General features: G+C 33.6%; 1 protein-coding gene across 10 annotated transcripts in view; it reads left to right on the forward strand.

Moving 5' to 3' along the window:
- The window catches only part of TRDN (triadin), a 303,786-nt gene that overhangs the window by 266,882 nt on the left and 24,031 nt on the right, over positions 1-12,873 (forward strand). For all 10 annotated transcript variants that reach the window (XM_074368416.1, XM_074368418.1, XM_074368414.1 and 7 more), the window contains 8 exons: positions 1,757-1,786; positions 2,971-2,997; positions 3,376-3,423; positions 4,761-4,808; positions 6,070-6,087; positions 8,083-8,127; positions 9,850-9,870; positions 12,418-12,444. In XM_074368416.1, coding sequence (XP_074224517.1) covers positions 1,757-1,786; positions 2,971-2,997; positions 3,376-3,423; positions 4,761-4,808; positions 6,070-6,087; positions 8,083-8,127; positions 9,850-9,870; positions 12,418-12,444 — 264 coding nt within the window. The remainder of the gene's footprint in view (positions 1-1,756; positions 1,787-2,970; positions 2,998-3,375; positions 3,424-4,760; positions 4,809-6,069; positions 6,088-8,082; positions 8,128-9,849; positions 9,871-12,417; positions 12,445-12,873) is intronic.

A 12,873-nucleotide genomic window follows, 5' to 3' on the forward strand; every position in this document is an offset into this window, starting at 1 on the left:
GTCCACTGGGGTGGCAGTCCTGCTCTCTCTACCCAAGGAGGTCCATTAAGCCCAGGACTTTGAATCTGTGACTCTGCCCTGAGAGTTGTTACTCCTGCATTTCATCCTGTCTCTGTACATTTCTGTCCAGGCCAGCATTATTTTTACTTGTACACATTTTTCAAAACCATGACTAGTTTTGAATCCAGTTCATGGAGGTCCAAGCCTTAGGACAAGAGGGTCTTCTTCAGATCTTTCTGGATAATCACATTTCTATTTCTGCCTTCTGCGGAGGTGGTAGGTTGGATTTATGAGTTTGTCCAGACACAAAGGTACACTATCTAGGTGGGTTGAGAATTTTTTAAACCATCAAGTGCTGGTTTTGCGTAACAGTTTACTCCTCAATTTATCTTCTCTTTCACATTTTTAAATAAGCAACAAAGAGAAACCAGGCTGTACCTTCTACTTGGATTTCCTTAGCTAAATATCCGTGTTCTTTGCTTACAAGTTCTACCTTCCGCCCAACAGAAGAACACAATTTAGCCAAGTCCTCTGACACTTTATAGCAAAGATCACCCTTCATCCAGTGTCCAATAACATGTTCCTCTTTTCCCTCTGAGACCTCACCATAAGCACATTTAACATTTCCATTTCTAGCAACATCTACTCCTGACAATATATGTTTTCTCTAAGATAACAGAGGCTTCATTTACGCCTGTCCTCAATTCTTTCTGACTTCTCCCCAGAATAGCCTTCAACGTCAGTATTTCTGCCAATCGTCTTTTCAAGGCAATCTAGGTTTTTTTTTTAATCAAGTGCCTCAAAAAATCTTCCAGCTCCTACCCATTATCAAATTCCAAAGCCACTTATACATTTATGTGTATTTTTTACAGCAGCACCCTATTTCCCAGTACCAAAAGCTATTATTTACCCTGGGTGGTTGGAATAAAGTATCACAAACTGGGTAGCTTAAAAAAAAAATAATTTGATTTGTTTTCACAGTTCTAGAGGCTGAAAGTCCAAAGTCAAGGTGTGAGCAGAGCCACACTCTCTTTGAAGCCTGTAGAGGATAATGTTTCCTTGTCTCTTCTAGCTTCTGGTGTTTGCCAACAGTCCTTGTTCCTTGGCGTGGAGTTGGCTCACCCCAATCTGCCTCCATCATTATATAGCTGTCTTCTCCAGTGTGTCTCTATCTCTGTGTCTTTTTTCTTCATTTTATAAGGACACCAGTAATATTGGATTAAGGCTCCACTCTACTCTACAGTGTGGCCCCATTTTACCTTAACTAATCACATCTTCAAAAAATTCTATTTCCAAATAAGGTCACATTCTGAGTTACAGTGAGTTAGGACTTCAACAAATCTTCTGTGGGACACAATTCAAGCCATAACTTGGTCTAAATTTCTAAATCACATCAAACCCAATTAAATACATTTCAAAAAGACTCATCCAACTCCTGTCGTCAAATCATTTATCTTATGTTGACACTGGAACAACAGTAAGAGACACAACAATAATCTTGAGAAAACAGAAAATTCAGTTTGAAATCAATTAACAGTAGCAACAATTTAATGGCAGACAAATGCATGTTATGATTCTAACTACTGTGTGTTTAAGATTGTCTGGTAGTGAAAAGCCAGCAGGGAACTGAAATAATTTTTACTAAATTCTGCTTTTTCAAATTATGGTAAATCAAGTAAAATAACTTCCCAAAATGAATTTGTGCTCTAGTTTATTTTTTCAGATACAAAAATCCTGTCTTTTGTTTTCCCTTCAGAGTCACAAGTTAAAAAGGAAGCAAAACCAGGTAATAATACTTTTATTCCTAAATAGTTACAGAGCTGATTTTGCCTTCATCTTAGAACTACAAGAGGCGTACCTCCCACCCACCTCCAAGGATTCACTAGCGTTTTCTAGATCCTTGTTCTTTCCTTACTCCATTGCTCACCATGGTTTTACAGTACTGGATTACGTGAGAGTGGGGCTATTCCAGAGACAAAAACATCTAGAATATGGTTTTAAATGGACCTCAGCAGAGACTCCAGGTTTCAGGAAACATTTCTTGTGGTTCTTCAAAGCCTAGTATAATCATATTCAGTTTGTGGGTTTATTTCTGATAACACACCAGAGTTATAAATTCACAAAATCATAGACTACTGGGATTTGATGGGAAAAGGGGACAAGAGCTTATAAAGCATCTGCTATGAGCTAAGAAATAGCACAGGATTTTAGTTTTTATCATATCACTGAGAGACAAGCAACATGATAATTATTATCCATATTTAATATCTGTGGAAACAGTTCAATAGAGCAAGTGTAGAAAGTTATTTTTCCAAGATTTTCAAGTTAAATGTTGGAGCCCATGTCTAATTTACTCAAAACCCTGGGTGCTCTCACTAAGAGACTGTCCCAGACTAATGATCATTTTATTATGAGGCAACATTGACCTAAAATCAGGGCAATCTTTCCAAGTTTGCATTGCTATTTAGTGTGTAAGTCCTGGCTCTGGTGCCAACCAGCTACTCACCTGAGGCAGGTTAAAAAAAATCCTCAGGCTCTGTGAATCCTACTTCTTCATTATCAAAAATTATGTAGCAAGATTCTTAAATAACAACAAATTCAGGAATCCAACTCTAGATGTATATACAATACAATCTTATGCCTTTAATTCTCAGCAGAGCTCACCTAGTGACTGATCATAAGCTTGAGTCTAATTTCCCTAATAATTATATCTTTTTAATGTATCAAGGCTTAAAAATGCCTGTTGCATTATGATTTATTTTTCTGACTATATTTATTTGCTGCAGATGAGTATATGTTACCAGATATAAACATTTTGCATTTTACCCCTTTTTTTCTTTACCAGAAGCCCAATACCATTTAAAACTTAGCCGAGTACTATTTAAAATTTTTATTTATTATTGTTACATACTATAATTTTACAGGCAATTTAATTGAATTTTTTAATAATTTAAAATGTTTCTTTTCTAGCTTTATCGGAAAAAGCTCAAATACACAGTATGTATATTATTTCAATCATAAAACTTGTATAGAACTTTTACAAAATATTTTAAATATTTTCAATAATATATTTACAATCTGTGCCTTTGTATTTATGCTTTATTTCAGCCCGTGCTTTGGAAATTATCGGTGTTTGAATGTGAATAAGAATTATTGATATGCTGTTTTTATGCAACCAAAATCTTTTAAGTTTTTATTTAAATGAGGATGACATGAAAAGTTAGGAGCAGCTTTTCTCCATGAGCACATTTGTTAAAATCTGTCAGTTGTTTTCTGCTTAATAAATCACTGGAACAAGTCACAGAGAAAATTCACTATGTGTTAATTTATAAAGCTTCTAAATATCTGAAAAAATTTTCTTGTTATTATTTTCAGAACAAGAAATGGTGAAACCAGAAAAGGCTGTTTCTCAGGGTAAACCAGGTATTTTGCAGGTGGTACTGTAGTATCAAATTATCTCTCAATGTTCTAGTGTTAGCAGAATGAGGAGCTTAGAGTTAAATCTAAAATTGTTAGGGTTGATTCACGTCTTAAGTCATTCAGCTCCTAGAACATCTTTAATTTTAGTCATCTTCACAGTGTTTTTTTGAGATGAGAACTGGACCTGCCCATGTATCTAGATAGCTCGTGATCTCTTCCATCAGAGACAGCTTAGCACAAAGACCATCATTGCCAGCATTCAGGTGAATGGGCTCCATATTTTGTTTTGTTTTGTTCTGTTTGGGGCAAGATATTCCTAAAAGACTTGTAATTCATAATGGCTCTTTCAAACATGATCATCTTAGATTCCAAAAATCCTAAGAAAAAAATCAACATTTCTCCCCTCCTGTTTCTGTTTTACAGAAACTGTAAAAATAGAGAAAGCAGAGCTAATTGTGGGGAGGTGAGAACAGATGTCTGTATTGACATAAGCAAAACCTTAGAAACAACTTTTAGAACCTTCTAATAGAATGAATAATAAACACTGTTACTTTCTTCACTGTCCCAAATGTCGACAATTTTTTTGTGGTGAAATACTGAGAGAATGAGAGAGCTTAGTCTCCAAGCGTGTAACAAATGCACTGCCCTCCAGCCACACCTTCCTTTAATTTCAGTGATAACCTTCATACTCCAAATTCTGTTTCCTGGTGAAACTTTCTAATTAGGATGTTTGACTAACTGATTCATGTCCACTGCTGAATACTCAAAAGGTTTAATTTTATACAGAATCATTATGATAATCCTTCTACTTTGGCCCACATTCCTTTGACTGTGTTTATAAAGACACAGAGCACAGAAGACATCCCATAAATGTACCACTTTTGCCCTTCCCAGCTTATACCATAAAAAACTAGGGTTTCCAAGGGAACCCTCAGTTCTCAGGGAGGGGTCTTGCTCAGGAAAGATCAAAAATTGTTTCTTCCCATTCTTCTTCAGTGAGGAAAAAGGAATACATGTTTCACATGTACTTCTGTCTAGATCAATACAGTGACACACAGGGAAGGCAAAGGGTAGAGTGTGCGTTGGCAAGTTAGGGGACCATTCAGATCAGGAGCACTTCTACGGCAAGATGGATGCAAAGATATGTGCAGCTGAACGTATTTTCTTTGTGCTCCCATCCGATTTGAATAAAAGACATCACTTGCTGTCTTATTGAACAAACGGCTAAGTTTTTCTCAGTATTGGTGTTAACTCGAAGAGTATCAGGGTTGAAATATGTGACTATTTTATGCTGAGGCATTTACAATTTCCACTTGTGTTAACATTTTTTCCTATCACAGATGAAAAAGTTGCCAAGCAGGTAAAAGCTACCACAATAGAAAAAACAGGTAAATAAGATACTTCATATTTTTCTTCTGTGTGTCAGTTTTATCTTTTGGTCCAAACACACATACACACACCACCACCCCCTACACACACACACACACACGCAGTTCATTGAAGTGTGTTCACTTTTAGTGCCATAAATTCTAAGATTCTGGATTCTTGTAAATAACTAAAAGATACACTCATTAAAAATTAACAGTGGAAAACTAGAGTGACATAACTATTTTTTAAAAGTGTGATTGACCTAAACTTACATAACACTTACGGAGAAATTCATGTCATGCATTGATTATCATGTCCTAGTAGGTGTTTAATCTAATTTTCAAACCACATTTCTTCAAATATTAAAATCACAGAAATCTGAATCTGTCTGCTGTTCATGTATTAGATGAAATAATTTCCATTCATGAGAGCTCCACAGAGAGTTATGTGATTGTATAACTTTTAAAAATCTGCTTTAAAGAATGATTGATAGAACATATAATATCAAAGCATTATTTCATGTGAGAAAAAAAGGAGTGTACGCTCTTGTAATCCTGAAGTTCTTTCTTACAAGGATGAACAAAATTAAGTCTTCATCTCAAATGACATCTTGTAATACTAAATCTCCTCCATTTGATCCCAAGATGGAAATCCTACCCACCTTGGCCATGAATAGAGCCCCATTTCTTAAATCATTCCAAAAGAAAAGGCTTGTCAAGTAATTTCTTTCTTTTAGCTGAGATAATCATGATAATCAGGATTTAAATACAGTTCTTAGGGGAAAATATAATAGAATTCATGAGAGAACTGGTTATTTATAGAAATTATGGGCTATTATTTCATGAGAAAGAAACCTCATAAGGCTACTTTCACATTACCCCACTGGACCATTGTACTGTATTCTAACTATTGACTAGGCTCATAATTTTAGTTAACATTCATCTAATTTGGACCCTAAGGTGTTAATATGACCCCCAAGTATCTCATTTAATTATATGGGTATTTGGAGATTATGAAGAAACTAGCCCAATGTATTTGTTCCCCAAATATACAGATTGTTTCAAGTTTTATATACAACTTTGTGTGTCTTAGTTTTTCAGTGAACAGTGTGATTAATATATTTGCTGACAGTGAAATGATAGTGCTCACAGAGAGAATGCATTAAGCTGAAGATAAGAAGAGAATTTAAAATTAAGAAGAAATAAGTACAAATGCTGAAGTGTTATTTTTTCCGTGATTTGTATTTATCATATGCTGTTTACTTTCTTTCATTCTCCACAGTCAAACCCAAACCAGCAAGTAAGAGATGAAAATAAAATCTGAAAAGTATCGCTTGGCCATTTCAACTCTAACAATATGCTTGCTTTTTTTAACACTTTTTTTTTTTTTTTTAGTATTGTCTAAGGCTGAAGTACCTCTGTAGGTGATAAGTTAATGTCATTGCTATGGCTTTGATTTGACATCTTCGTCTTTCACTACTAATTAATAATACACCATAATTACACAAATGAAGTTTCTGGAAGTTGTACTGCTATTATTTGGTAATACAATATATATGGGGAATCTTTTAAACGTACATAACGAATAACAAAGGAAAATAAAATGATATACTATTTTTGGTGTTATGAGCCACATACTGTTTTCAATTTATTTGCTTTAAACAGCAAAAATTATACTATAGGTAATCTTAGTGTTATGATCCTCATAATTTTATGAATTATAAACATTTTGCTATTTGTTTATTCAAATCATGGAATTCTCATGACTGTAGCTTTTAAAGACCATCCATTTTATTGTTCAGGGGTGACACATATGTTATGGTCGTAGAGAGTTTAAAAGGTGACTGTTAGACTCAGAAAATTGTGAACACTTGCCCGTTGTCACACAGGTAGTAAATATGTCCAAATTGTGTCAAAATTGTGATGTTGGTTCTTGAATGATATATGTTTTGAAACAGAGGCTTAGATGAAGGTATGAGTGGCTGCTTGTCAAATAGTCTCTTGCTCCTGTATGAAAAATGGATCGACTAGATCCAAAGATGAATTGGGTGAGACCAGTTAGGAGGCCATATTGATGATCCAGGAGATATGGCAAAATACACAAAATCTAAATAGAACATAGTCACCTCCTAGAACCTATTGCATGTAGTTTGAGTATATGTTTTATATTATTATTTTTACTTTAATTTATTATGCTTGTGCAGTGCTATTATTGTGATAGTGTAATAACTTGAATATTGGCTTTTTTTATTCTGCATGCTTATTTAACATTAAAACTTACACAATTTAGGCTCATGGAAGTTCATCCTTGAATGCCATCAATTCCTAATTTTTAAATATCCAATTAAGTCTTACGACAACATAGACCCTACATCTCCCCACCTACTTCACTGTTGGTGCAAGATGATGGAGAAAGTAGGAGCCCTTTCAGAGAACCTCTAAACTCAGGAGGAAAGAAGGAAGGGACAGACAAACGAGAACGGTTCAGGAGAACTAAACCTGGAGGTGATTAGTAAGAGTTAACACTCAGCAGTGATCTGCTCTATTTCTAAATATTCTCAATTCCATTGAAAATATCCAACCCTACATGGCTTTATTTGAAATTCCACTTTTGATGAAAGAGAGAGAGAGATCTCCTAAAACTTATTCTAATTCAAATATTTTCCAGAGGGCTAAGAGGAATATCAATTACACATTTTGATTCCATTTGTCATGTCCTAGATTCAGCTGAGAGTCATCCGTGAGAGTTCTAACTGGACCTGAAGAGAGGGTGGTCCAGAAAAATGGAAATCCAAGGGGTGGTACTTTCTGGAATAAGGGAGGTCTTGGTTAAATTTTCAGCGGGAAAATAATGACCAGCACCAAATTGCCTCTGACCTGGCAAGAAGCAAACTAGGAAGAGTCAGAGAGGTAAAAAGGGAGCTTGTAAAATGCCAACGGAAAACGTCATCTGCTTTAAAACATCCCCAAAGAATAACTTAACCTTCAGCAAAGAAAGAAAAATCCTCTTATTATTCTCTTCTTTGTCATATTCTGTTCTCATCTTCTTATACCACATGGCCCCAAGAGGCCTAGCACCTTTGTAGTATGCTGCAGGATGCCCTGTGAATGAACCTGACCTTGTTTATAATGTGTTTCTATGGCAATATGCTTTGTGTGTTTCAAGTTACATGCAAATGACTTTGGGGGCATGCTTCCCATATAAACTGAGGATCACCTGCAAACATATAAATAAGAAATGCTTGCTACACAAACAATCCACAAATTGCCAGTTAATTTTCGTTTCTTTCTCTAGAAAAAGCTGAACATCAGGAAAAAGAATCTCCATCTCTAAAAACAGGTGTTTTTGCCCTTTTGGTTTGCATTCTGTCTTATATCACTATTTTTATTAAATTTGAAAATTAAAGCAAAGCATTTAAGTGCTTTTCACTTTATTTCCTTGTACTATTTAGTCTTGTGGTTTTGTAGTAAAATCTAGTTTATCTGACGCAAGGGCTGTGATACTGTTGACGAGCATTTTGCTAAATATTGTAACCAATATATATGGATTGCCAAAAATGCTTTTGTAATGCAGCAGTAAGACAATAGTATTTGCTTTTATGCTTCACAAGACCCTTCCAAAATATTCAGTATTTCACCGTTGTCTGTAAAGTTGATTTACTCTTGATAGTACTATAAAATATCCTATCAAATTATACATATTACATTTCACTGAAAACTAACCATGAATTTCAACTTGGTATATCGTCTAAAAATAGAATTTATTCCATTCTATAAAGGTTTAATATTTTTAAAATATTATTCAATTTTTAAACTATATAATATTTGGCATGGTTCAATACTAAGGCATATAGGAGGTTAACAGAAAAATCCCTCCCTCTCCTCTTTATTCTTATTCTACAAGTTCCCATTCCCAAAATACCTAATAATGCCCAATAAGTAATCACTGCTATTTCTTAATATATCTTTCTAGCAATATATATAAAATATAGACACATATTATATATATACATGCCTATACACAAATCATACATATATATTTCTTGCTTTTTTTACACAAATCATGACATACTATAAACAGTTTTGTCCCTAAGTGTTTCCATTTAAGAACGTATTTTGAAGATTTTTTGTATCAGCACATAAAACATTTCTTTATTAATAATATTCCATTGTATAGTTGTACACAGTTAACTAGTCTCTGACTGACCTATGTTTAAGTGGTCTAACAAGCTTTCTTTAATGATATACAATAATAAATATAAGTTCTTGTCTAGTTTTGTAGATTTATCTTTGGGGTAAAATTCCTTAAAGTAAAACTTTTAGTGAAATGATATATTCAATGTAATTTTTATAAACATCTTTAATTGTTCTCTTTAAAAAGTTGTATTGATTTGTATTCCCACTGTTAATTAGTTAGTTGACCTATTTTTGGATGGTTCAAATTCCTCACAATCATGAGGAAATGCTGTCTAGTTTTTTATGAATAAATAGATATTTACATGTAAGACTTCATAATGAATGCTTTTAGTTAATGTTAGAAGACAAAGTATTTTGGAGAATGATATCATGTATTTAGATGCTATAGTTCTGTGTTTTTCACCTACCATTCTCTTATTCTCCCTGAGATTTCATAAATTCAGCCTCTTCATTCAAAATACTGGATGGGAAGCATTTAAATAATTAATATTTATTAATATTAATGTGTATTCTGAAAAGACAATGGCAAATTATGCATTTTATGCCATTCAGAAACAGTAAGGAGTTCAGATTATCATGAGCATTCATACTGCTTCAAATCAAAGATGAAGTTTTATAGAGATAAAGAAGAAACCAAGAAGTTCCTGTGCTTTGATGCTCAACAACTTCTTTGGGGAATTCATTGGAAATATGATGTAAAAATTTCTCAAAGTGTGTTGTCTATTGCTCATTTTAATATAAATTGGGCCTATTCCCAATTTAACTCAAACAGAATAAGGAAATATAAAGGGCTGATATTTCACCCACAGATAGAAAATTATCACTGATTTTCTTTTCTTGTCTTTCTTTTTTTTTTACTTTTTAGACAAACCAAAACCAACTTCAAGTAAGTGAATCGTTCTAGAATTTTAAGAATTTACTATTTAATTATTTTAATCTTATAATTTCTTTAAGTTGTACATGCAGTAAAACACCTGAGCCTGAAAACTTTGAGAAGAAGGATTTGGGTGGTACAAGGGGGCCTTGAAGACAAAGAGAGACAATAATACACATAAGGAATCATCAAGATAGGAGGACTTGGAGCTTAGGAGTAGGTAGGTTTTTATTAGATTCATAATACTTGTTGAGACAAACATGGTGTGGAAACTGGAGAACACAGAGAGACATGCATGGGCTCTGACATAGACGACACAGAGGTCCAGAGGCATCATCCCATGAATGATTAGACCTAAGCTCCTTTGGCTACCGTGAGCTTGCTGTCTGACCTCAGGCAGAAATATCTTCGATACTGTAATTCTATTGTGTGACCCATTAAAAATTCGCTTATTTTTGTAACATTTACTTTGACTACAACATAAATATATATTTACAGAGAGAATCTCTCTCCATGTCAATAAGAGTTGTTCTTTACAATTTGTTGTGGGTTGAACTGTGTCCTTAAACCAATACGCTGAACTTAACTTCTGGGATCTCAGAATGTGATCTTATTTGAAATGGGGTCATTGTAGATGTAATTAGGTAAGACAAGGTCATGATGGACTAAGATGGGCTTCTAATCCAATATGATCAATGTCTTTATAAGAAGACAGTGTGAAGACAGGCACCCAGGGAGAACACCATGAAGGCAAGGTTTGCAGTTACACAGCTGCAAGCCAAGGAATTTTAAGGACTGCCATCAAACCGTGAAGCTAGGGATGGGCAAGGAATGATTCCATTACAAGCCTTCTAGCTTCCAAAACTGGGAGACAATAAATTTCTATTAGGCCACTCATTTTTGATACTGTTTTGGCAGCTCAAGGGAACTAGTACACTTTATTTTTTCCAAGTGCATCTTAATAAAACAAACAAAAAATTTCACATTTTTGATGCAATTGCAGATTTAGAGAATAGTTGCAAGAATGTTGCAAAAAATTACCATATATCCTTAACCTAAAAAAACCCAAAAAGTACGGTATGTTTATTAATGCAGGAGCCATTATGCCATTGCCAATATAGATGGTTCTGACAGATCAACAAGGAATATTGTGCGTATTGTATTCATTAATCCTTGAACATGTATTTATTGAGCACCTGTTAGATACATTACACTGTACCAGGGTATATGAGGGAATGCCTAAAATGACTTCTGTTGTCATATCTGTCACAGTTACCCTAAGTAATATCTGTGCGAAAAAAAATGGTTGCATCTCTCTTTTACACACTTTCAGTTGTTAGGATGTATTGAGTAAACACAGTATGGAGATCCCTGTAATAGTCACTGCTGGGTTAAAAAAATTCAGAACACAGAATAGTAATCTTAACATATTAGCTTTTAATTTTTATGTTCTTTCAAAGGCTAAAGGTGAGTTGTTTTACTATTTCAGAATCACTGTTTGGTTTTGACATTTCAAACAATAGTAAAAGTATAACAATTTATGAAATTTTATGTAATTTCATAAAAATGAAATTGTCTATTTAATACTGTTAAATTATGACCCAGATATTACCCTGAAGGAAAATATTTGCATTTCAGCCAGGAGTGTATCTAGAAATTGTACCTAAAAATCTCTAGTGTATTTAGTTTATGTTATTGCTACTAATACGAATGGTATTACAAAAAATTGAGTTGAAAGTCAAAACTAGAATGCTAATATGAAATATCACCATAATTACTTGCAAGTACTATTCTGTTTATGGAATATTTTACATCTTTATTCTTATAAAATATTTTAATTAATTTTCCTTGAATTTTGAAATTAGCTTCCAAAAAAAGTTATATTAGACAATTAAATGTATCACTTTTATAGAATGTTATTACTTGAGCTGATTTGTGAGGAAAGATAAATTTTTAAAAGTCTCCCAAGTTAAATTTTTAAAAAATAATTGGTCTATGAATTTACTGAAGGAGCAAAATTAAAGACTGGGTCTACATTACTATAGGTTAAAGATAAATAACATTTTTATATCTTGTCTCACTTCTCTGACTGTAATCACCATGAGTTGGGTTTATTTTTGTGATTTTTTAAATCTCATCTCATAACCCCATCCATTGCACTTAATACAATATCATACACAAGTTGCTTTTTAAATATTTAATGGATGAATGCATGCATGTGCATGTGACGATCATGTTAAAAATGTGTGTAATGAAGACTTCTAATTTGTAACTGAGAAAATCACCCAAACAACTTTAAATTGATTTATTCTACCATATACAGACTGCTTAAGATTAGTGTGTAGAGTAGTTCTATTTTCAGAATGGATTCTAGTTACAGTTTTAAGAAATATTAGTTACCAGTATGTTTCTTTACCACTTTGGGTATGTGTCTGTTGTCATTACTATTGGAATTTAATAGGAAATATCTGAAGATGAAGTTTGACTGTCTGTTACTAAAAACAAAATTATTCTTTCCTTTTATTTCTATTCCCTTTATTTCTATTTTTTTTCCTAAAGAGGAAACATCAGAAGTTACAGAGTCAGGTAAATATTTACTTTCCCAGGGGAGGTAACATAGATCCATGGGAACAGCATATAAATTTGAGTCCCTGACTATCTGTGTAACATTTGGGACAATCCTTTAATAGCTCAGATTCCCAGTTTCCTCATCTATAGAACAAGCATAATGACTTCCCAAAAGGCTGGTTGGTTATAAGTATTAAATAAAATAATACACATAACATCCCTACTACATACTTGGTTGTCACTCATTAAATATTGGTTCCCTTCTCACTCTTGTCTGATAATTATAGTTGAAGGAAGGCATCAATCAACCAAAACTCTGTTTTGGAAAGCATGTGTCTACATTTTGTTTGAAGATATGTTGTGACTCTTACATTGTTTTTGACCAAGAGTTTATTTATTTAGCATCCGTAGCACCAGTAAAATTCTCATTTCCTAAAAATAGCAATA

This window comes from Camelus bactrianus, chromosome 8 (genome assembly GCF_048773025.1).
Source record: "Camelus bactrianus isolate YW-2024 breed Bactrian camel chromosome 8, ASM4877302v1, whole genome shotgun sequence".
In the NCBI taxonomy this organism is placed as follows: domain Eukaryota; kingdom Metazoa; phylum Chordata; class Mammalia; order Artiodactyla; family Camelidae; genus Camelus; species Camelus bactrianus.